The sequence below is a fragment of the Dendrobates tinctorius genome, unplaced genomic scaffold (genome assembly GCF_039654945.1).
Source record: "Dendrobates tinctorius isolate UK_male_01 unplaced genomic scaffold, ASM3965494v1 ptg000345l, whole genome shotgun sequence".
Taxonomy (NCBI): domain Eukaryota; kingdom Metazoa; phylum Chordata; class Amphibia; order Anura; family Dendrobatidae; genus Dendrobates; species Dendrobates tinctorius.
In genome coordinates, this window is record NW_027362011.1 from 737,966 (window position 1) to 762,494 (window position 24,529).

The 24,529-nt window shown below is 43.5% G+C and overlaps 3 protein-coding genes across 3 annotated transcripts in view; 1 reads left to right on the plus strand and 2 right to left on the minus strand.

Moving 5' to 3' along the window:
• The window catches only part of LOC141074981 (oocyte zinc finger protein XlCOF8.4-like), a 287,451-nt gene that overhangs the window by 153,157 nt on the left and 109,765 nt on the right, over window positions 1-24,529 (minus strand). The window lies entirely within an intron of this gene.
• The window catches only part of LOC141074984 (uncharacterized), a 177,234-nt gene that overhangs the window by 93,635 nt on the left and 59,070 nt on the right, over window positions 1-24,529 (plus strand). Inside the window, 1 exon segment of the mRNA XM_073562311.1 lies at window positions 6,019-6,024. Coding sequence (XP_073418412.1) covers window positions 6,019-6,024 — 6 coding nt within the window.
• Window positions 14,885-24,529, minus strand: part of LOC141074972 (uncharacterized) — a 31,497-nt gene continuing 21,852 nt past the window's right edge. The window contains exon 3 of the mRNA XM_073562302.1: window positions 14,885-16,196. Coding sequence (XP_073418403.1) covers window positions 14,923-16,196 — 1,274 coding nt within the window. The 3' untranslated portion in view covers window positions 14,885-14,922. The remainder of the gene's footprint in view (window positions 16,197-24,529) is intronic.

A 24,529-nucleotide genomic window follows, 5' to 3' on the forward strand; every position in this document is an offset into this window, starting at 1 on the left:
GCTGTCTGCAGAACTTGCAGGGCACAAATCAGATTTTCTTAAGCTGAAAATGAATTGAGGCTTGCAAGAGTTGTCAAAAGCAATAATAAAGGATTTTGGGGATATCTCAAAAGTAAAAGAAAAGTCAAAGATGCTATAGGATTTTACCGGATGAAAATGATGAAATGGTAAGACAGGATGTTGAAAAGGCCGAACTTTTAAATTCCTATTTTGCATCTGTTTTCTCTCAGAAAGGAAATGTAACATCAACTGTTTTTCACTGTCCTATTAAGGGAGTAGAAGAATCCAGGATATCTATAAACAGAAAGATAGTGAGGAAACAGCTAACCTAAATGAATTCAAGTCTCCAGGTCCAGATGAACTACACCCCAGAGTACTGAAGGAGATAGCAGAAGACATTTTTGAACCCCTCTCCATAATATTTGAAAATTCTTGGAGTACAGGAGAAGTCCCAGAAGACTGGAGAAGAGCAAATGTTCCTATCTTCAAAAAGGGAAGAAAGTGGACCCAGGCAACTATAGGCCGGTGAGTCTGACTTCTATACCAGGAAAGATCTTTGAACAAATTGTTAAACAACATGTATGTAAGTACCTGGATAAGAATGAAATGATTAAACAGAGTCAGCATGGGTTTGTAGCTAATAAGTCATGTCAGACTAACTTAATTTCCTTCTATGACAGAATCACTGATTGGGTGGATCAGGGAAATGCTGTAGATATAGTATATCTTGACTTCAGCAAAGCATTTGACAAAGTATCTCACACAATCCTTCTTGAAAAAAATGACTTGGTATGGAATGGACAAGGCAACTGTTAGGTGGATTCATAACTGGCTTAGTGATCGGACCCAAAGAGTGGTCGTAAATGGCTGCACATCCAGTTGGAAGAATGTCTCAAGTGGGGTACCACAGGGCTCTGTCCTGGGCCCTGTATTGTTCAACATCTTTATCAACGATTTAGATGAAGGAATTGAGGGTAAACTGATTAAATTTGCTGATGACACAAAGCTAGGAGGGATAGCTAATACTAGAGAAGAGAGAGAGAGGATTCAAAAAGATATAAATAAACTGGAGCAGTGGGCAGCAACTAACAGAATGGTTTTTATCAGGGAAAAATGCAAAGTACTACATCTGGGCAATAAAAATGAAAAAAGCATATACAGAATGGGAGGAATAGGGCTAAGTGACAGAACATGTGAAAAAGACTTGGGTATACTAATAGATCACAGACTGAATATGAGTCAACAGTGTGATGCAGCAGCAAAAAAGGCAAATGCAATTCTAGGATGTATTAACAGAAGCATACAGTCTAGATCACGTGAAGTCATTATTTCCCTCTACTCCTCTTTGGTCAGACCTCATCTGGAATATTGTGTCCAGTTTGGGGCACCACATTTTAAAAAAGACATCAACTGGAGCAAGTTCAGAAAATAGCGACCAGAATGGTGACCGGTCTGCAAACCCTGTCTTATGAGGAAAGGTTGCAGGATTTGGGAATGTTTAGTTTGCAAAAGAGAAGTCTGAGAGGAGACTTAATAGCTGTCAACAAATATCTAAAGGGCTGTCACATTGTAGAAGGATCAACTTTATTCTCATTTGCACAAGGAAAGACTAGAAGCAATGGGATGAAACTGAATGGGAGGAGGAGAGAGACACAGATTAGATATTAGAAAAAACTTTTTGACAGTTAGAGTGATCAATGAGTGGAACAGGCTGCCATGAGAAGTGGTGAGTTCTCCTTCAATGGAAGTCTTCAAACAGAGGCTGGACAGACATCTGTCTGGGATGATTTAGAGAATCCTGCTTTGAGCAGGGGGTTGGACCAGATGGCCCAGGAGGTCCCTTCCAACTCTACGATTCTATGATTCTATGATTCATATAGCATGGTCAGTTTTACCATAAAATGTACACCGTAAAAACAATTCACAAAAAACAATGTCAGAATTGCTTTTTTCACAATTTCACTGCACTTGGAATTTTTTCCTTGTTTTTGAGTACACTATGTGGTAAAATTAAGGGAGTCATTGAAAAGTACAACTCGCCCCACAAACATCAAGCCCTCATATGTCTATGTGGACAGAGAGATAAAGAGTTATGGCTCTGGGAAGAAGGGAAGGAAAAAATAGAAACAAAAAACGAAAATGGGCCGCAGCATGAAGGGGTTAATTGCGTCTTTCTGCCGCTTACAGGGAAAGTTAGAAATTAGTTGTTTCAGGTCAGCGTTATGTTCATGGCTTCTGATTTAGAGGAGTTGACTATAAAGAAACATACCTGTGATTCCAGCTTACTCCGTGTCTCTGCCATCAATAGGGTCCTGGTTACCAATAGGGGGCGACTGGAAAAAATTCTGGTCACTAGGGATGGGCGAACCCAAACTGTAAAGTTCCGACCCTGTACCAAACATATACTGCTCGGTCATAAGGTCCTGAACATGGATTTCCATGGGAAACCCGTGTTACAGTTCGGGTCCAGGGCCTGTAATAGCATAAAATTAATAATAAATATTATACTTACCTGTCCAGCGACGTGTCCTCCCATCCCGCTGACTCCCGGCCACATCTGCTTCCGGGGCCGCGCATTACCTTCCGGCGGTATTCACTGCTCTCGGCAGTCTTTGGCTTTTTCCTGCAGTGTTCGTGTGGTGATGTCAGGGTTCATCCCAGTTCATGGGTCGGGCCATGACCTGGGGTGAACCCTGATGTAACCGCATGAACACTGCCAACGCCGGCTGAAAATTGCCGAGCAATGGAGTGAATAACCCGGAAGTTAATGAGCGGCCCCGGAAGTAGATGCGGCCGGGAGACAGCGGGACGGGAGGACGCGTCACTGGACCAGTAACTATAATTATAATGTTTATTATTAATTTTATGCTTTGTTTTACAGCCCCCCCGCCCCATCCCATATCTGTAAAGTCCAAGCTCGGGGTTCGGATGCAAGTTCGCGTCATCTCTGGCCCCAAGCTCAAAGTTTACAAAAAAACTCGGGTGAACCCACCGATCCTGATCATCGGGGGATACGCCCATCACTACTGGTCACAATTAGAAACTAAATGGATCCGGCAATTAAATCCCTGACATCCCAATGGTGTAGATGAAGTTCTCCGCTTCTCCCCTTTCCTATAGGGGGTTTGGTGGAATTCGTTCTCTACACTCTTTATTACATAGAACAGTTTTCTCTGATCTCAATGTGTCTTATTTGTTTCTTATTTCCCCATAATACACCGGTCACAAGATCGCCGATCTGCACTTTACTCTCCGATGGTGACGATCCTCTAGACATCCGGACAGTCAGGAGCATTGGATCCCATCTGTGTCTCCCCACTATTCTAACAATGGACGCTCTCTCCGCGATCATTTCCTCCTCTATACGGTTATTACGGGGAATGACGCTGTGATGACTTCTCTTCTGGGAGAGACACAGATCACAGGTGACTAATATTGCAGTGTGAATAGAAACTTATATTTCCGGTATTTTTCTGCCCTTACATTGTGGGTTATGAGGTGTTTGGGGCTTGTTTTTTTGTTCCGCCCTTTTCCTTTGTTTTTATCTTTCCAGTTGGTAATTGGGATTCTAATATAAGCCCATATATCCCGGGAAGTGTCAGGTGCTGGGATCTCATTATATTATTAATAACAATTTCATTCCCGATTATTCCCGTCATTTATTGCTCGTTACATTCTCTCTGTATAATAACAGATTCCTCTTTGTTACACGTCCTAATACTGATCATTTATATCTCTATATTGTAGAGGAAACATTTCTAGGAGTGTATACACTTCACCACAAACACTTCCCATAGATTTTATTATCATCACTGTTATTAAGCTGCTTTTCTCTTTATATCTTTACCATATCGCTTTTATTCTCTTTTCTTACCCGTTGCACTCTCACTGGTCACTTGGTGGGGTCACATTTGGCTCTTTTCACCTGCATTGTTTTGTTTCCGGACCCCCCTCACTATCACTTCACCTGACTGATCGCTACCAGATGGCTCTATGCAGCATTATTCATCTTGGTCTTACCAACAGGTTTTCATCCTGAACCTCCTGCTTCACTGGGGATGCTGAACGCTCGCGTGGTGTGGGCCCATCCGGTCTCCATGGCAACGAGTCCATCCAGCATAATTCCGGTCATGATTTACACATGGTTTACACAAATTATATTTTCTTGTCTTAACTCTATACTATTTACCATTAGAAGCTGTGTATTTCTGTAATTATCTGTATGTATACATGATTGATTACCACTTCTGTCTCTGAAAAAAATCCCCTTTAACCCTTTCTGACATCGGGTGTAAATGTATGCCGATGTCGGACTCCCTCCCTTTGATGTGGGCTTTGGCACTTAGCCCACATTTTTTCCGGCACAATAGGCTGGAAATTCCACCCATCAGTGACCCTGTCACGTGATCGTGGGTCACTATTGGGTTGGCATGACAGCCAGAGATCTCTAACTGACCTCTATGGTTTTGTGACTGCCGGATCCTAAGAGTGCTGCCCATTAGTCGGCGCTCATAGCAAGTGAGCAACTCTGCTACATACAGGAGATCTGGTCATTGCCTCTATGTAGCAGAGCTGATCGGGTTATGGCAGCTTCTAGTCTCCCATGGACACTATTGAAGCATACCTGTGGAGACATGGGGGGTCAGTGGGCACTCCAGTCCACTAGCCGAAACCGCATAGACCAGAGATCGTCCTACCAAATTCCTGCTGTCCTTTTAATGTGGGCAAAACACTACTCAGACAACACACAGTGAGGGTAATGCAGTGTGGCAATGCTTTACTGAACCACAAAACAGGCAGATAACACATAGAACAGTCCCAGCAAAATACCCAAGATGGGGCACATCACAGAGTCTCATCTGTTATAAGCTCATTTTCTGCTCCACCAGTTGAGAGTTCCCCTTCCGTTCTCCCTCTGGTGGTGACAGGAGGTAGTGAGGTTGGTTTAAGTGGTAGTGACCTGCCACCTGGTGAGGAAGATAACGATTGGATCTCTGGAGTATCAGATTGGATATAAGACAGCCGACGCCCTATCCTAGTGCTGGTGATTCAGTCTGTTTCTCAGGTCTAGGACTCAGCTCTGTTCCAGTCTTCTCAAGATAAGTCTGTTTTTTGCTAATGTCCACACTTGCTCTTGTTGGTCTTTTCAGTTTTTTGTGTGGTCAGCCAGCCCGGCTGGGCTGTGCTGAATTTTCACTCTTATTTGCCAAATTGCCTTTCTTTTGTCCCTTTTTAGATTGGCCTCTTTTTGCTCTGTCTCAGAATATTTCAGAGTGCTGATATAGTGGGAGAAGTCTAGTGACTTCAGGGTTAATTTTGCTATCAGTTGTGTTGGACATTTTGTAGGGTTTTTTGGCAGACTGCAGACAGTGTCTTTTCTTTCCTGTCCTTTCTAGCTAGTTTGACCCCATCGTTTGCTCAGCCTATTTTCCTGCCTTTGTGTTTTCATCTTTTTTCACCGTCAATACATGTGGCGGGCTGTCTCTCCTTTGGGGTCTGCTCTGGGGCAGTTAGTTTTCCTCTTTTCCTGCTTTAGGCTTATTTAGTTCTCTGGTTGTGACGAGGCATCTAGGACCACTGTAGGAACGCTCTACGACTGCTGCTAGTTGCGTGTTAGGATCAGGGGTCTGCAGTCTGCATAGTTACCAACCTCTTTGGTTTTCTGAGACTTAGCTTGTATTTTTTTTTATTTCTTCCTCGGCTACCCGTTCATAACACTCATCTTTCCACTGACTAAACCGGATAATAGCAGCTGTGACTACAGATCTTCCAGCGTCACTACCTCACATGTGACACGCACACAGAGGGGAGTGTTGTGAGTTCATTTTCTGGTCTACCAGTTGTGAGTTCTCCTTCCAGGCTCCCTCTGGTGGTAACAGGAGGTAGTGAGGCTGATTTAATCAGTAGAGATCTGCCACCTGATAATGAGGATGACGATTGGACCTCAGGTATCTCAGACTGGATTTAAGACAAGCTGATGCCTTATTCTGGTGCTGGTGATTCCTTCTGGCTTTTCAGGCCTTGGTTTTCAGCTCTGTTCCAGTCATCTCAAGCTAAGTTTTTCGGCTAATGTTCTCACTTGATTTTGTTGGTCTATTCAATTTTTTTTTTGTGGTCAGCAAGCCCCGGCTGGGGCTGTGCTGAATTTCCACTCTTATTTATCTGTATTTGCCAATTTGCTTTTTGTCCCTTATTAGATTGGCCTCTTTTTGCTCTGTCTCAGAATATTTCAGAGTGCTGATATAGTGGGAGAAGTCTAGTGACTTCAGGGTTAATTTTGCTATCAGAAGTGTTGGACATTATTTTTGTAGGGTTTTTGGCAGATTGCAGACAGTGTCCTTCCCTTCCTATCCTTTCTAGTTAGTTTGGGCCCCATCGTTTGCTGAGCCTATTTTCTTGCCTGTGTTTGTGCTTTCATCTTGTTTCACCGTCAATACATGTGTGTGGGCTGTCTTTCCTTTGGGGTCTGCTCTGGGGCAGTTAGTTTTCCCCTTTTCTTGCTTTAGGCTTATTTAGTCCTCCGGCTGTGATGAGGCGTCTAGATTTATCGTAGGAACGCTCCACGGCTGCTGCTAGTTGTGTGGTTAGGATCAGGAACCTGCAATCTGCATAGTTACCAACCTCTCTGGTTTTCTGTGACTTAGCTTGTTTAGTTTTTTCCTCCTCGGTGACCCATTCATAACAGGGGAGATAACGACAAGTGTAGGAAGATGACAGTCCATTGAGTCCATACAAGGCCAGTTGATCTGAGGATCACAAGCTGGCTTCATCTTCCAGGGTCGATTACTACACCTGTGGCATGCACAGAGAGGAGGTAACAATAAGTGTAGGAAGATGACAGTCCATACAAGGCCAGTTGATCCGAGGATCACAACCTGGCTTCTCCAAATGTATCCATGGTTCAGTGATGGTCAATAGAGCAGATCTGTATTCTTCCAACCGAGGCTGAAAACCCCTAGGTTGTTTCCCTTAGAATCATAGATCCGTGTCCCTCGTAATGGAACCATGATGTAAAATGGCTGCTGTCCTGTCTCTGGTCCTTTTGGGATGTATGGATGTCTTGGCAGAATCTCTGGCTGTTTCTCTCTGTCTCTTTATACAGAGGCATGTAACCTATTTTTAGACTTAACAAGTGTCCCTCATTCAGTCTTTACATAAAGGGTAAGAATGGAGATGAGATCAAGTAACATTACTTTATTTAAACTATTTGCATAGTTTTTCCCTCTCTGTTTTAGAAGTCAACAAACTGGCTCCATAACACAATGCATAATTAGCATATCAGCAAACATCACTAGTGATCAAGGATAAGCGCACAATAAAAGTCAATATTACCGGCTGACACAAACAAAAGTCCGTTATCTTGACCAACCAAAAATCAACACTTAAATTTGAAAGCCAGCATACAGATGACATTCTATTATTCTTCCTTTGCTAAAAAATAGTCATCTGGTTAATTAAGATACAATGCTGTATGTCTTCACAATGCCAAAAGTAGAAAAAAAAGTTTTTAAAAATATATAAAAAAATATATAAAAATTCAAATCACTCCCCTTTCGCCCGATTCAAAATAAAACAATACCAAGAAAATAAAACATATACATATTTGGTATCGCCATGCTCAGAATCGCTTGATCTATGAATATAAAAAATAATTAACCCGATCGCTAAACAGCTTAATGAGAAATAGCCAAAACGCTAGAATTATGTTTTTTGGTAGCTGCAACATTGCATTAAAATGCAATAACGGGCGATCAAAAGATCGTATTTGCATCAAAATAGTATTCATTAAAAACGTGAGTCTCAACACCGCTGAAGCGGAGTATGAGTGTTTTTATTTTAATGAGGCCAAGCATGAGGAATGAGTTCACTGAGAAAAAAAAAATATATATATATATACCATATTTTTTGGACTATAAGACGCACCTAGGTTTTAGAGGAGGAAATTAGGAAAAAAAATTAAAGCAAAAAATGTGGTCAATTCTGTACTTAATGTCCCCTATCCTGGTATGTATGGTCCCCTCACCCCCATCCTGATACACAAGGCCCCCTTATACCTACCCTGGTATACATGGCCCCCTCATCCCTATCCTGGCAGGAATGATCACCCTCATCCCTATACTAGTATGCACGGCCCCATCCCTATCCTGGTATGCAGGGCCCCATCTCGTCCTGGTATGCAAGACTCCCTTCCCGGTCCTGGTATGCAGGGCTCTAAAAGTGAACCTGGAAATTATAGGCCAGTAAGTCTAACCTCTATTGTTGGTAAAATTTTTGAAGGGTTTCTGAGGGATGTTATTCTGGATTATCTCAATGAGAATAACTGTGTAACTCCATATCAGCATGGGGTTATGAGGAATTGCTCCTGTCAAACCAATCTAATCAGTTTTTATGAAGAGGTAAGCTATAGACTGGACCAAGGTGAGTCATTGGACGTGGTATATCTTGATTTTTCCAAAGCGCTTGATACAGTGCCACACAAGAGGTTGGTGCACAAAATGAGAATGCTGGGTCTGGGGGAAAACATGTGTAAATGGGTAAGTAACTGGCTGAGTGATAGAAAGCAGAGGGGGGTTGTAAATGGTATATTCTCTAACTGGGTCGCTGTGACCAGTGGGGACCGCAAGGGTCCGTGTTGGGACCTATTCTCTTCAACATATTTATCAACGATCTGGTAGAAGGTTTACACAGTAAAATATCGATATTTGCAGGTGATACAAAACTATGTAAAGCAGTCAATACAAGAGAAGATAGTTTTCTGCTACAGATGGATCTGGATAAGTTGGAGACTTGGGCCGAAAGGTGGCAGATGCAGTTTAACAATGACAAATGTAAGGTTATTCACATGGGAAGAAGGAATCAATATCACCATTACACACTGAACGGGAAGCCACTGGGTAAATCTGACATGGAGGACTTGGGGATCCTAGTTAATGATAAACTTACCTGGAGCAGCCAGTGCCAGGCAGCGGCTGCCAAGGCAAACAGGATCATGGGGTGCATTAAAAGAGGTCTGGATACACATGATGAGAGCAATATACTGCCTCGGTACAAATCCCTGGTTAGACCGCACATGGAGTACTGTGTACAGTTTTGGGCACCGGTGCTCAGGAAGGATATAATGGAACTAGAGCGAGTACAAAGGAGGGCAACAAAATTAATAAAGAGGATGGGGGAACTACAATACCCAGATAGATTAGCAAAATTAGGATTATTTAGTCTAGAAAAAAGACGACTGAGGGGCGATCTAATAACCATGTATAAGTATATAAGGGGACAATACAAATATCTCGCCCAGGATCTGTTTATACCAAGGAAGGTGACAGTCACAAGGGGGCATTCTCTGCATCTGGAGGAGAGATGGTTTTTCCACCAACATAGAAGAGGATTCTTTACTGTTAGGGCAGTGAGAATCTGGAATTCCCTGCCTGAGGAGGTGGTGATGGCGAACTCAGTCGAAGGGTTCAAGAGAGGCCTGGATGTCTTCCTGGAGCATAACAATACTGTATCTTACAGTGATTTGGTTCTTTAGAAGGAAGTAGATCTGGGGATTTATTCTGACAGAATTCTATAGGCTGAACTGGATGGACTAATGTCTTTTTTCGGCCTTACTAACTATGTTAATATGTTACTATCTCGTCCTGGTTTGCAGGGCCCCATCGTATCCTGGTATGCAGGGCCGCCATCTCATCCTGGTATGCAGGGCCCCATCCCTATTCTGGTATGATTGGCCCCCGTCTCGGTCCTGTTATGCATGGCCCCATCCCTATTGCCCCCACCCCCAACCTGGTATGCATGGCCCAATCAGAAAACATAAAAAAAATACACTTACCTACCCGGCGCGCCTTCACAGCGTCCTGATCCAATGCCAGCAACTACTTTAGGCTATGTGCCCACGTTGCAGAAATGCTGCAGAATTGTCCATAGCATTTCCACAACTCCTCGCCACTGGTAAAATGCATGCGGAATTCACATGCATTTTACCAAAAAACACAAGCGCTTTGCAAGCATTTTTGCTTGCAGAATGCTAGCGCTTTCCAAGCGATTTGAAGCATTGCTTGGGAAAGTGACTGACAGGTTGGTCACACACAAGCCTAGTGCTTGACAAGTGTGACCAACTTTTTACTATTGATACTGTCTATGCAGCATCAATAGTAAAAGATAGGATGTTAAAAATAATAAAAAATAGGGATATACTTACCCTGTCGGCCTCCAGAGTCCTCCCGGTCCTTATGAATGAAAACTCTGGCCAGCTTTGGCGCTGAGGGAAGACCGGGCAGAGGGATGAAGTGGGCCATCTTGGAAAAACGATCCACCACCACCAAAATGACTGTGCAGCCCGAAGAGCGGGGTAGGTCGGTGATGAAATCCATGGCGAAGTTTTCCCAAGCAACCGCAGGGACGGGCAACGGAAGCAACAAGCCGGACGGAGGTCTTCGTGGCACTTTGTTTTTAGCACAGGATGGACAAGAAGCCACAAAGTCGAGTACATCTTGGTGAAGCGTGGGCCACCAATAGTGACGCATGAGAAGGTCAAGGGTCTTCTTGGTTCCGTCATGGCTGGCCAGTTTGGAGGAGTGCCTCCATAGAAGGACCTTTCGCTTGAGATTCTCAGGCACAAGCGTCTTGCCTGGAGGGGGAGTAAGCCAGTTCACTGGAGCCACTGTGATGATCCTAGTGGGATCAATGATATGCGAAGGTTCCTCCGTGGTTTTGTGTGGCTGGAAGACCCTGGACAGGGCGACGGCTTTGGAATTCTTGCTGCCAGGATGGAAACGGAGCTCGAAGTCAAATCGGGTGAAAAATAAGGACCATCTGGCCTGGCGAGGGTTGTGTTTCTGGGCAGACTGGAGATAGGTCAGATTCTTGTGGTCCGAGAAGATGACAAAGGGATGGACAGCTCCTTCCAGGAGGTGATGCCATTCCTCCAAGGCCAACTTGATGGCCAGAAGTTCCCGGTCGCCGATCGAGTAGTTACACTCGGATGGAGAAAAGGCCTTTGAGAAGAAGCCACAAGGGTGCCGGCGACCGGAGGCGGTTCTCTGGGACAGTACTGCCCCGGCACCCGTCGAGGAAGCGTCCACCTCGAATACAAAAGGTCGATTGCTCTCAGGACGATGCAGGACCGGAGCCGTGGAGAAAGCCCGTTTTAGGGTCAGAAAGGCCTCTTCTGCCTCAGGAGACCAATCTTTGGGAGTAGACCCTTTACGGGTGAGCGCAGAAATGGGTCTTGTGATCGCGGAGAAGTGGGAGACAAATTGCCAGTAATAATTGGCGAATCTGAGGAATCGTTGTATCGCCTTTACTCCGATGGGGCGAGGCCATTTGAGGATGGCAGCCAACTTCACGGGATCCATCCTTAGACCAGTGTTGGAGATAATGTATTCCAGAAATGGCAGAGAGGTCTGTTCAAAGAGACATTTCTCGATCTTCGCATACAGGCGGTTCTCCCAAAGACGCTGAAGCACCAGGCGGACACTATGTGGGACGAGAGGTCAGGCGAGAAGACGAGGATGTTGACTAAGTACACGACCACACAGGAGTACAAGAGATCCCGGAAGATCTCATTGACGAACTCTTGAAACACCGCAGGAGCATTGCAGAGGCCAAAGGGCATGACCAGGTACTCATAATGGCCGTCTCAAGTGTTGAAAGCGAATAGCGTACTGTCCGACCGTGAGAGAGCCCTGATGTAAGCTAAAGAGTGACTCGGTGAGAGAGGCTAACTGACCCGGCTCATCGAAGACCCTACGAAACGTATCCAGGAAAACCGGGAGACTCGAGACTACTGGATCGTCACGTTCCCAGAGCGGATTCAACCAAGACAGGGATATTGCTGCGGCAACCATTTAAAGTGGAGGCTACACTGATTTAAGAACCCCCTACAGAGTTTGGGATCCCTGGTGAAGCGAGGCGGTTTGGCGAGGCGGGCATCGGGAGAGCTGTAGACGTGGGAGGAGGAGTCGGGGCTGCAGTGGCAGGCTGGAGGGCCAACAAGCGGCTGTCCAAGCAGGCCATGTAAGACAAAATGTGGGCTTGAGTATCTTGTTGCTGACCCAGCTCCTGTTGGAGACTGGACAGCTGAGTGGCATTTCCAGGATTGGCCGCCTGCAAGGCCAACAAACGGGTGTCCATAGACTTCATGACCGACATAATGCGTCCCTGATTCTCCCGCAGGAAGAGCAACTCTTTCTGGGTAGCAGCCATAGTACCGGCAGAGTCCATGGCCTGATTGTACTGTTAGCATGGGTGGTCTGGACCCGGAAACTCCAGGAGTGGACCCTCTGGACCGTGGCACCGAGGGGCCCCGGGCGACCTGCCAGGTGAGACCAACCCATATACAGGGACCGTTAGGAGCAGGCCCAGGGGTTCGAGTACCACGGTAGCCGGTACCGAGAGGGGCGGCTCAGGATGGACCGGAGTAGGACTGTGGGACTGAAGTATAGAACGACGGAACAGAGCTGGAACCAGGAGGCAGAAATGGAGTAAGGCAGTAGACTGGAACGAGGAGGGAAGACAGGAGTAGGAACACAGGAGAAAAGATGGGAGGAGGATGGAAGGACAGAAGCTGGAAGGAACTGGAACTCTGGAGGCAGGACTGGAGTAGGACAGCAGGACTGGAACAGGAACACTGGATGTAGGACTGTAGTAGGATGGAACAGGAACACCGGAGGCAGGACTGGAGTTGGATGGCAGGACTGGAGCAGGATGGAACAGGAACACCGGAGGCAGGACTGGAGGACGGCAGGAACATCGGAGGCAGGACTGGAGTAGGATGGCAGGAACACCGGAGGCAGGACTGCGGAAGAGAGCAAGGAACACGGGTAGCAGGACTGAGAGGCTGCTGTGGAGAGCAGACGAGAACGGAACTGCAGGAGCAGAGAGCACACGATGAAGTGAGGCCAGTGTGCAAGGAAACACAACACTAAGCCCCCCCCCAGGGGGAAGCGGCCTGATATGGCTCCGTCTGGTCTGCCATTGGTTAGGGAGGTGCTTCTGGGTCAGGGCATAGCCGCAGCACAAGAAGCCGGAGGGAGGCGCGGCCGCGGCCTATGGCGCATGCGCATTGTATGCAGGGATGGCATCGGCCGCGAGCCCGTCACAGGTGACCGCCACGGCCATCGGATGGGGAGAGGCTGCGACGTGGGAATGGAGACTGGCAGCGGTGTGGGAGCGGAGGCCGGGTGAGTATGACTGAGCGGTGTAACAGATGCATTGCACGAATGACCACTGATGACGTAGCTGTCACGAGACCGTGACGTCACAAAGGTCATTTGTGTAATGCATCCCTGGGAACGGAACTTGCTGACAGCGTGGCTGAGGGCCAGAGGCCTCAGGGGGCCAACAGAGGGTAATATATATTCCTATTTTTTATTTAAATTCTATTTTTTACAGGAATATGGTACCCAGGGCATAGAGGACAGTCTCCTTTCCTCTAGACCCTGGGTACCATCCACACATGAAGTGCTCATTTTACGTATAGTGGGCATAGCCACATGCGTAAAGAGAGCGTTTCAATGCTATCCTATGGTGGAGGAATCGTCGGGATTCCTCAAAATTAATGGACATGCTGTGGATTTTACCACTATGCGATTCTGCAGCGGGAAAATCCTCAGCATGGGCACAGCAATTGCGGATTCCCATAGGATTGCATGGGAATGCGTTTTTATAGCGTTTTTTAAGCGTTTCCGCTGTGGCAAAAACTTGGCGGAAACGTTTAAAAAACGCAACGTGGGAACACAGCCTTATGCTTGTATGCAGCACATGGCAGGGACATCAGGCATTGCTCAATAGCAGAGCACAGCTGCTGGAGTACTCACCGGGACTGTTCATCGGAGATCGCAGTGAGTATTCATTGCTCTTCAGTAGCGCGCAGTGTCAGCCACCGACTTCCTGCTGCTGCTGGCGGTCACGTGTGCCGCTACTTAAGAGAAATGAATATTCATTGGATTCATTGAATATTTAATATTGAACTATATTCAAGCGAGGCTAGACAAAAAAAAACAAAAAACTAAAATCATGTATCATGTTATCCAAAACAGTCAGAAAACTAGCCACATATTGGCAGATCCCAGACCTCAAACTATATACTTTGTAAGTTTATAAGCCACTCCATAGATAGTATGTGAAAATACCGTATATACCACTCAGGGAACACTTAACTTTCAGAGATAATTTCCATATTCATACTAAATAATGGCACAGATCTCCCAGACATTATGATTGCACATATCCGTAGTCTTTATACCGATATTGCACTCATTCCCTGACAGACTGCAGCATGGCCATTAGTTAGAAGCTGCTAATGATCTTTGGAGCAGGTAAGTTTTTCCTGAGTGGTACATATTGGGCCGTCTGAAAACTGAGTTTAGTCTAGGACAATTTGTCTGCACTACTAATTAACAGCAGTTACATTACCAAACTAGGGCAGTCCCTATAGGAGAAAAACACAAGAATTATACTGTATTTTCACATACTATCTATTCCTGACATTGGAGTTGCTTATAAACTTACTTACGAAATATATAGTTTGAGGATCTGCCAATATGTGGCTAGTTTTCTGACTGTTTCGGATAACATGATACATGATTTTATTTTTTATTTTTTTGTCTCGTCTCGCTTGAATATAGGTCAGTGCTAAATAGTCTCCTGATGAGTCGCTTATGGTGAGGACGATGAAACCCGTAGAAGTGAGAGGCTTGGAGAGTGAGTGTGTATATGTCACCTCACCCTATATACTGAACTGTGGGGTATATGTTTTTTCTATTAGTCATCTATTGACTAACCTTCAGGGGGTGAATTATGGGTATAGTTTTACATTTGGAATTAATAAAGTTTAGTTTTATCCTTTTGTCAGCAAACATGAGGAATGACAAGAGACAACCCATTTAAGAAGATTCAATTTTGATTAAAACTATTCCAACACTATGAACATAAAAAAGGCTTCTCCCCTATGTGACGTCTCTGATGTCTAACAAGCAGCGTTTTCCGGTTAAAATATTTCCCACATTCTGAACAGGAAAAAGGCTTCTCCCCTGTGTGACTGCTCTGATGTCTAACAAGAAGCGCTTTCTGGTTAAAACATTTCCCACATTCTGAACAAGAAAAAGGCTTCTCCCCTGTGTGACTTCTCTGATGTCTAACAAGAATCGCTTTCTGGTTAAAACATTTCCCACATTCTGAACAGGAAAAAGGCTTCTCCCCTGTGTGAGTTCTCTGGTGATTAACAAAATGTGATTTCTGTGTAAAACATTTCCCACATTCTGAACAGGAAAAAGGCTTCTCCCCTGTGTGACTGCTCTGATGTCTAACAAGAATCGCTTTCTGGTTAAAACATTTCCCGCATTCTGAACAGGAAAAAGGCTTCTCCCCTGTGTGACTGCTCTGATGTCTAACAAGAAGCGCTTTCTGGTTAAAACATTTTCCACATTCTGAACAGGAAAAAGGCTTCTCCCCTGTGTGAGTTCTCTGGTGATTAACCAATTGTGATTTCCAGTTAAAACATTTCCCACATTCACAACACGAAAAAAGCTTCTCCCCTGTGTGCGTTCTCTGGTGTGTAACAAAATGAAATTTCTTGTTAAAACATTTCCCACATTCTGAACATGAATATGGTTTCTCTGCTGAGTGAATTCTCTGATGTGTAAAAACACTTGAATTCTGAGTAAAACATTTCCCACATTCTGAACATGAAAAAGGCTTCTCTCCTGTATGAGTTCTTTGGTGACTAACAAGATTCTCTTTCCGGTTAAAATATTTCCCACATTCTGAACATGAAAAAGGCTTCTCCCCTGTGTGAGTTCTTTTGTGTGTAACAAAATGTGATTTCCATGTAAAACATTTCCCACATTCTGAACATGAAAAAGGCTTCTCCCCTGTGTGAGTTCTCTGGTGTGTATCAAAATGAGATTTCTTGTTAAAACATTTCCCACATTCGGGACATGAAAATGAGTTCTTTGCTTTAGGAGCAGGTTGTATTTTAATGCCTCTTTTGAGACTTTGACTTTCCTTAGTAGTCAGTAATGAATCAGGCGTTGGGACCTGTTTCATAAGATCAGATGACAGATCTTTGCTGTGAATGGATGATGGTATATCTGGAGTAATAGCAATCACTTCAGTTGTATCTTGTAGGATCTCTAGATCATCAGATTTAAAAATTGAAGATGTCAGCTGTCCTTCTGATCTCCTGGTACAGTCATCTGCTAAGATAAAAAACATATTTTTTAATAAAATATCCTTGAGTTTTATATTTTTGAATATTTCTACTTAAACTGTCCATAAAAATAGCAAGCTATGTAAAAAACTATAATTATTTACCAAGACAATGAGACTTTACAGTCTAATAGGAAACCTTGTTGGATGAACCAGTAGTGTGTGGTGTTGAACTGTTTGTTCATTCTGCCTCCCAAATATCGAATAAAGAGAAACCAATCAATGTTATGTAGGCGAAAATAATACCAATTCTCATCTCACAAAAAACAAGTCCCCACTCAGGTCCATCATTTGTCAATAGAAAAACAGATAAGGTAGATTACAGTTAGTGCTATAGTTAAGGTTAATGCTGGAGCTAAAGTAACGGTTACTGTTAGGGTTACTGTTAGGCTAAAGTTAGGGTTTACTCTAAAGTTAGGGTTAGGCTGAAGAATTAGGCTTTTCTCAGTTGTCTCCCCAATAATTGGGTCATGTCAGTCATGTCAGAGTTTTCTAATTCCAGAAAAAAAAAAAAAAAAACGAATAAAATGGCCCGTCAGTTTTATAGTGCAGAGGAGGCTTATGCACTTTTATGTTCTGACTGTAAAGAAAGTGCAGTGTCAGATGGCGATGAGGATTTCGAGGGCTTTAGTAGCAGCGACAGTGATAGCTCAGAAATGAGCAGTGATTCCGGTCCATCCTCACACACAAGGACCAGTACAACAAGAAGGACAAATAGCGCTTCTGGAGAAATGTCTCCAACTCAGGGAACAATGCCCAGTACTAGCACTGTCCTTAGTGCTCGTGAATTGGCGCACACCAATGTCCAAGGGGCTTTGCCTCTTGATGTAGCATTTCCCAGATGGGAGGCTTCGGATTCAGCTACTCCATTCATCCCTAATTTTAATGCCATTCCTGGTATAAATGTGGAGGTGGAAAATTTTGGAACAATTATTTTTTTAAATTTGTTTCTGACAGTTTGCTAGAGCATATTGTCCTACATATTTATATACGTCCCAATTCATCAGCCAGAATCTACGATCCTATTATGTGAGGTCAAATTTATGGAACCAACTAATGTCCTAGAAATTAAAACATTTTAGCACTTACATTCGCTATGGGGCTTGTTAAAAAACGATCATTCAGTCCTATTGGTCCAACTGCCTTGTTCAAGCCACCCCTATGTTTTCTGCCGTTCTTCCTAGGACCCGTTATGAAATGCTCATGAGATTTTGGCATTTTAACAAGAATAGTCAATGGCTGCCCAGAAATGCCCCAGAACATGACAGACTATTCAAAATCAGACACATCATCGAAGACTTGACAGAAAAGTTCTTAAAGCTTTACACCCCAACAGAAAACATTTCCATTGATGAGTCCCTTGTAAAATTCAGAGGAAGACTGCACCTCAAGCAATTTGTTCCTTCTAAGAGGGCAAGGTTCGGAATAAAGCTCTATAAAATGTGCGAGAGTTCAACCGGATACACATCAGCTTTTCACATTTATGAGGGGAAAGACAGCAAACTAAACCCACCAGGAGGCCCTACTTATCTGGGGACATCTGGAAAAATCGTTTCGGAGATGATAACTCCATTTTTATAAAAAGGCTCCAATCTGTATGTTGACAACTACTACACCAGCATACCTCTATTTAAAAGTCTGGTTGAACATAACATAGGGGCTTGTGGGACCATTCGCAAAAACTGTCAGGTGTTTCCACAATCATTGGTCAGCAAAAAGTTCCGAAAGGGGCAGTCAGGGGCTTTACACAATGGAGAGCTGCTTGCCCTTAAGTATAAGGATAAAAAAGATATTTTTATCCTGAGCTCGATCCACACAGAAGCCACAAGGGCCACTGCAGACCAACAGGGATCCACTACTCCAAAACCTGTGTCTGTCATTGACTACAACAAATATATGGGGTGTGGACCTTGCAGATCAGGTTCTACAGCCATACCAGGTATCAAGAAAATCATATATCTGGTATAAAAAGTTAGTCATGTATTTGTTTCAGGTGGCCACATATAATTCTTTTGTGTTATGCAAAAAAGCTGGAAATGCAGATACTTTCCTTGATTATCAGGAAAAGGTCACTGAAAATCTTGCTTTTGAAAATTTTGTCCCCGCCAATCCTTTAGAATCTGAAGATGTCAGAAGACTCACTGAGCGACATTTTATTGCACTCATCCCAGTAACTGAAACAAGAACCCCCAGAGAAGATGTCGTGTATGTTCCTATAGGGGAATGAGGCATGATACCCGCTATTATTACCCACAATGCCCATCACTGCCAGCCTTATGCCTCCATGACTGCTTTACAATCTTCCACACAGAACCACGTTTTTGAACTGTTTTGACATTCAAGCATTTGGTTTATTTAGTGACAGACACATTTGAGTAGAGTTGACTTAACAATTTCCGGGGTTAGGTGGGGGGAGGTCTCCAGAGACACAAGCTGGGCACAATATATTGGGCACTACCATGATATTTTTGCAGTTTTTGCTCTAAAACTTCCACTACGTGTTTCTGGAAATCATCCATGTAGTGAAAATGATCACTATATCCATAGATGAATTCCCAGAGGAGTGTCATTTCCAAAATGGAGTCACTTCAGGGGGGATTCTGTTGTTCTGGAACTTAGCGGCTCTCCAAAGTGTCATAACAGCAGAATCCCCCCTGAAGTGACCACATTTTAGAAATGACACCCCTCTGGTAATTGGAAATGACACCCCCCTGCAAATTCATCTATGGGTGTAGTGACCATTTACCTATCTACCTATTTTCCAATGTAAAATCTGGGGTTAAAACAACATTTTAGTGGTAAAAATGTAATTATTTTTTCTTCACTGGCCAATGGTATAATTTTCTATGGAACAGCTGTGGTGTCAGTATGCTCACTGCGCCATGAGAAGGTTTCATTTAGGGAAGTATTTGGTAAAATGCAGTCACTTTTGGGGGCTTATGCTTATCTGGCACCTCAGGGGCTCTGATAATGTAACATGTCACCCACAAACAATTCCAGCAAAATCTCCTTTCCAATATGACGCTCCTTCCCTTCCAAGCTCTGCCATGCGCCCAAACAGTGGTTTACCCCCACATAAGGGGTGTCAGAATACTCAGGACAAATTGCACAACAACTTTTGCGGTCCAATTTCTCCTGTTAACCTTTGGATAAAAATTGGAGGGCGAAAAGATCTTTTTTTAAAAAAAAAAAATATGATTTTTTATTTTCACGTTTCTACATAATTAACTTCTGTGAAGCACCTGGGGGTTCAAAGAGCCCACCACACATCTAGATAAGCGCCTTGGGGGTCTAGTTTCAAAAATGGGGTCACATGTTGGGGGTTTTCACTGTTTAGACATGTCAGGGGCTCTGACAATTTGACATGTCACCTACAAACAATTCCAGCAAAATCTGCTCACCAATATAGCGCTTCTTCCCTTCCAAGCTCTACCATGCGCCCAAACAGTAGTATTCTCCCACATGTGGGGTATCGGCGAGCTCAGGAGAAATTGCACAACAAATTGTATGGAGCAATTTCTCCTGTTACCCTTATGAAAATGCAAAATATGGGGCTAGAAAAATGAATTATTTGTGAAAAATGTTATTTTTTTTATTTCAACAAGTCTATGTTATAAACTTCTATGAAGCACCTGTGGGTTCAAGGTGCTCAATACACATCTGGATAAGTTCCCTGAAGGGGTCTAATCTCCAAAATGGTGTCTCTTATTGGGGGTTTCCACTGTTTAGGCAGATCAGGGGCTCTCCAAGCGCGACATGGCAACCGCTAATTATTACAGCATATTTTACATTCAAAAAATCAAATGGCGCGCCTTCCCTTCCGAGCCCTGCCATGCGCCCAAACAGTAGATTTCCCCCACATATGGGGTATTGGCATGCTCAGGAGAAATTGCAAAACAAAATTTATAGTCCATTTTCTTCTATTACCCTTGCGAAAGTAAAAAAAATTAGGTTTAAAGGAAAATTGTTGTGATGGTGGGATCTGACACTGATGTTCCTTGAGCTTGAAGTGCACCTTTTGTTTAGAAGTTTTTCTGGGCTCTTTTGTTACCATTCATATTATCCATCTCTTTGATTTGCCATGAAATTTCCTCCTGCGGCCACATCCAGGGAGGTTGGCTACAGTCATATGGAGCTTAAATTTCCAAATATTATGTGCAGCTGTAGTTACAGGAACATCAAGCTGCTTGGAGATGGTCTTATAATTTTTACCTGTAACATGTTTGTCTATAACTTTCTTTCTAATCTCCTGAGACAACTCTTTCCTTCACGTCCTCTGGTCCATGTTGAATGTGATACGCACCATGTCACCACACAGCACAGTGAGTATCTGTAGCCTCTATACAGGCCACTCACTGATTCCAGGATTGTAGACACCTGTGATGCTAATTAGTGGACACTCCGCGATTTATCATGTCCCTTTTGCACACTATTTTCAGGGAACCACCATTTCTGTCCAGGCCTATTTCATGAGTTTTATTTATTTTTTAATTCTGTGGAAGCATGGTGGAAAAGCAATGTCTGACTTTCATTTGATCATTTTCATAGATTTTTGATAGATTATTACTTTTGTCAGATTCAAGTTATTCCTGTGACCATTGTGGGATTTTCTGTCATTAAACAAGGGGTACCAACAATTTTGACCACATGTGTATAGTTTACAACCATCAGTGAATTAATTTATAAAATGGAATCACTTTATGGGGATTTCTACTATTCTGGTTTCTGTCATTTAGTTATATTAGGGCTTCTGCATATGGTGTGTCCAATCTCATCTGGAATCTGTTCCTGATGTCCAGCTGGAGTAATCTGCTCCATACTTCAGCCAATTGGAAAGTACCACACCCTACTAAAGCGCAAAGCACATGGCCAGAATCTGCCAGATACAGCGCTGTTCTCCTCTGGTTCAGTCCTCTGTGCTCAGCTTGCGGCTTGTGTATTTGTTTCCAGCTGTGACCGTGGCCCGTTTACTGACTACTCTTGTGTCTTCTGATTCTGTATTCTGGCCTTCTGGTTCTGACCCAGATACCTGACTAGTCTTCTTGCCATCTAACACCACAGAATAGCAGGTAACACCATAGTCCAAGCCTAGGGATCCCTGTGTAAGTCCAGATCCATGTAATGGTGTTAAAGGGCGATGAGCAAGGCAATCCTTGGGATATGGAAAGCAGAGAAGATAGTGCCAACCAGCAAAATGTCACTGGTGATGGCGGCGCCTGCGCAGTAGCATCTATAAGTAAGAGATAGAGGCTACTGGACAGGGGCCGCTGGTAACATTTTGCTGGATGTAATTTTTTTTCTAAGCCTCACAATAGCCACAATATTATAGGCATTATCAACAATAATATCAATGCAATTATATGCATTATGTAATAATGGGGGCAGGTCAGTGAGGGATCAGCGACCTGTCATAAGCCAATACAGATGAATATGTAATCATCGCACCACATAAAGCCCCACCCACAGCCCAGCCCCAGAGCCCCACCCACAGCCCCGCCCCAGAGCACGAGAATCTCATTAACTGAAAACTACAAATACAGATTGTTACGTGTTACGGAACCACTCAGCACCCAGAATATGTTGTGCAGTTATATGTATGTATAATAGGTTCCATGGGAGATGCATGTCCCTAATGCATCAGCCCACAGGCTGCGCCCAGCCGCCCCCCTCCCCCCCCACCTTTGTAATTCCCACAGTAAATATCGTCAGGCTCCGGCCACCTGCGGCTATTGTAATGTATGTCTGGCCTGCCGCTTTTCTATTGGCCTGCCACCTGTATCTGTGTGATATATTCTGTGTCCTGTGAGTAAAGTGTTGTCAGACTGGAAATACGTGGAGAAGCAGTGATCTTTTATATGCGCCCATGTAACCAATGAATTCCAGCCAGCGTCCTTCATTCAGACTCCAGCCAAAGCAGAGTGGATCTCCGGAAACACAGGGTGGTACTGAAAGAGGTACCTGAGATAGGAAGACCCCGTTACACTGGTGACAGCGGTGGGATATGATACCCCTTCTACAGGAGGAAAGGAATGAATGGAAATACCAGAAGTTAAAGAGGACTACATTAAAAGATCTGGTGGAAGCCCGAGGGTTGATCGCCAGCAACAAAACAAAAGCGGATTTGATAGCAGCCATCATGGAACACGACAGTGCAGCGCCCCCAATGTGAACATGGAGGAGACTGAATTCCAGAGGGAGGTAAAGAACAGACTGGCGTTCTATGGCCCGAACCCTGCAGTAGAGATCATATGAGAGGTGATGGCTGATATGCGTAATGATCTGAAGGAAAAGATGGCCGAGCGGACCAGGATAGAGCTAGCCAAGATGGAGATGGCAGAGCGGACCAAAGTGGAGCTGGCCAAGATGGAGATGGCAGAGCGGAGAGAGGATAGTCAGCGAGCAGAGGGAGCTGTGGCCTTCGACCAGGTACCTTCAACAGTAAGCCACAAAAAGATCCAGTATAATGCCTTCCGACAGTTGGGGGAGGCAGAAGACATTGATGGCTTTCTGCAGGACTTTGAGCGGCAGTGTGCCTGTAAAATAATGCATATCCTGTAAAATACTCAGGACTAGTTACCAGATAAAAATATAGTGGTTTATTTGGTTTCTTCCATCAAAGAAAGGTTATTACAAAATAATTCAGGTGAATAAAAAGAGGTGAGATATTGTCCATTGTTCAGAGCAAAAGCTTTCCATCTTCATTCTCTGAGATCCCACATGGCAAAAGCAACATGTATTCTTCTTCTCTCCGAGATCCTGAATAGCAAATGGCTGCTGTGTCTCAGTTCGGCTTCTCACATCGCCGTCAAGTAATATACCAGCTGTTGAGTTATGTCATGGCCCAACACAGGCGACATCTTCGTGTCTGTCTCTCATGATGGTGAGGGAAGAAGAAGAGCGACCTCTACAGTTAGCCATGAATTATATACGTCTCCTAAAGCACGTGGTCTCTACATATATGGAGCTGTCTTTCTACCATGAGCCAAGCTTAAAAATAGCCTATGTCATGTAAGCTAAAGCATTCTACAGAACTGGGTCTTATAAGAAATTAACGGATTATTAATATTTAACAATTCCCCCTTTTGAGGGAGACAGACATTAATTGGAACCCTCAAATATAACGATCTTTTTTCTTCTTTTCTTCTTCTTTGACAAAATAATTTAATATCAATAATAATAATAATAATAATAATATTAGATTACCGTTATAAGTACTCAATGACATAATTGATGTGAATTCATGTTATGGTAAGCCGTGAACAATATTCATATAAAATATGTATAATTATACTTCCCTAAGTCTAAATTGAAGCATCTCAGGTCCAGTCATCATCATCTGATGTCATCTGGTCTTCATTTTGATGTCTTCTGTCTTCTTCTTGGTTCTTTTAAAAATACAGTTTTCTTATAGCATATAGATGTTGTAGGAATTGTGTGGTGTATCAAATCAAAGTCCATAAATTCAAATGTTGATAAGAAACAAAGTCTATAGATTAAATGCAGCTTTAATATCTGTGCAGTGTCATCTTTAAAAACCTGGGCTTACATTGGCTCGCCTTGGATATTCTGGAATCCTCCATCGGTACTGGTCTTTGAACAGGTGTGACGTCTTTGGTCAGCAAAGCAAGGGTTAAAATGACTCTTCCTTGCTAAACATAGCACCATAACCAGTCCTTGTCCTAATGCACATGACATATGTCAGGGTTGTAGCTTCCTGATAATTACCTTCATTGTTCACCAGCTTTCATCGAAGCTTTTCAGGTGATTGAAAACCACTGGAACTTGATAAGAACGTGATAACACCGTTCATCTCAGCATCATAGGATCATCGTCCTCTGGTTGTCAGGTTAGACACTTTAATTGTGACTGTCGGTGGTGGATACTGCACTTGTGACTGTCAGTGGTGGATACTGCACTTGTGACTGTCAGTGGTGGATACTGCATTTGTAATTAACACAGTCTATTACTCAGTAATCATAGCTTTGTTACCTTCTGGGACTTCTGGATCGCGGCATTCTTCTTCTTGCAACTGATAAAAATCAATGAAGTTTAGAAATGTGAAAAGTCTTTATTAACATAATTTCAGTATCTTGCTTGAAGTCTTCATTCCCTATTCTATACCAAATCTGGTAATTTCCCTATCCCATAATATCACAGCGTACCATAGCAATCAGTAATATCCATATAATTATTATCAGAATTTGTACTGTATATGGATTTCAATATTTGAAATAATAAACCAATAATAAATGATAATACATTATTATCCATTTTTTTTTTTTTTATGTGATAGAACATTTTTTATGTCATAGGTGTAATT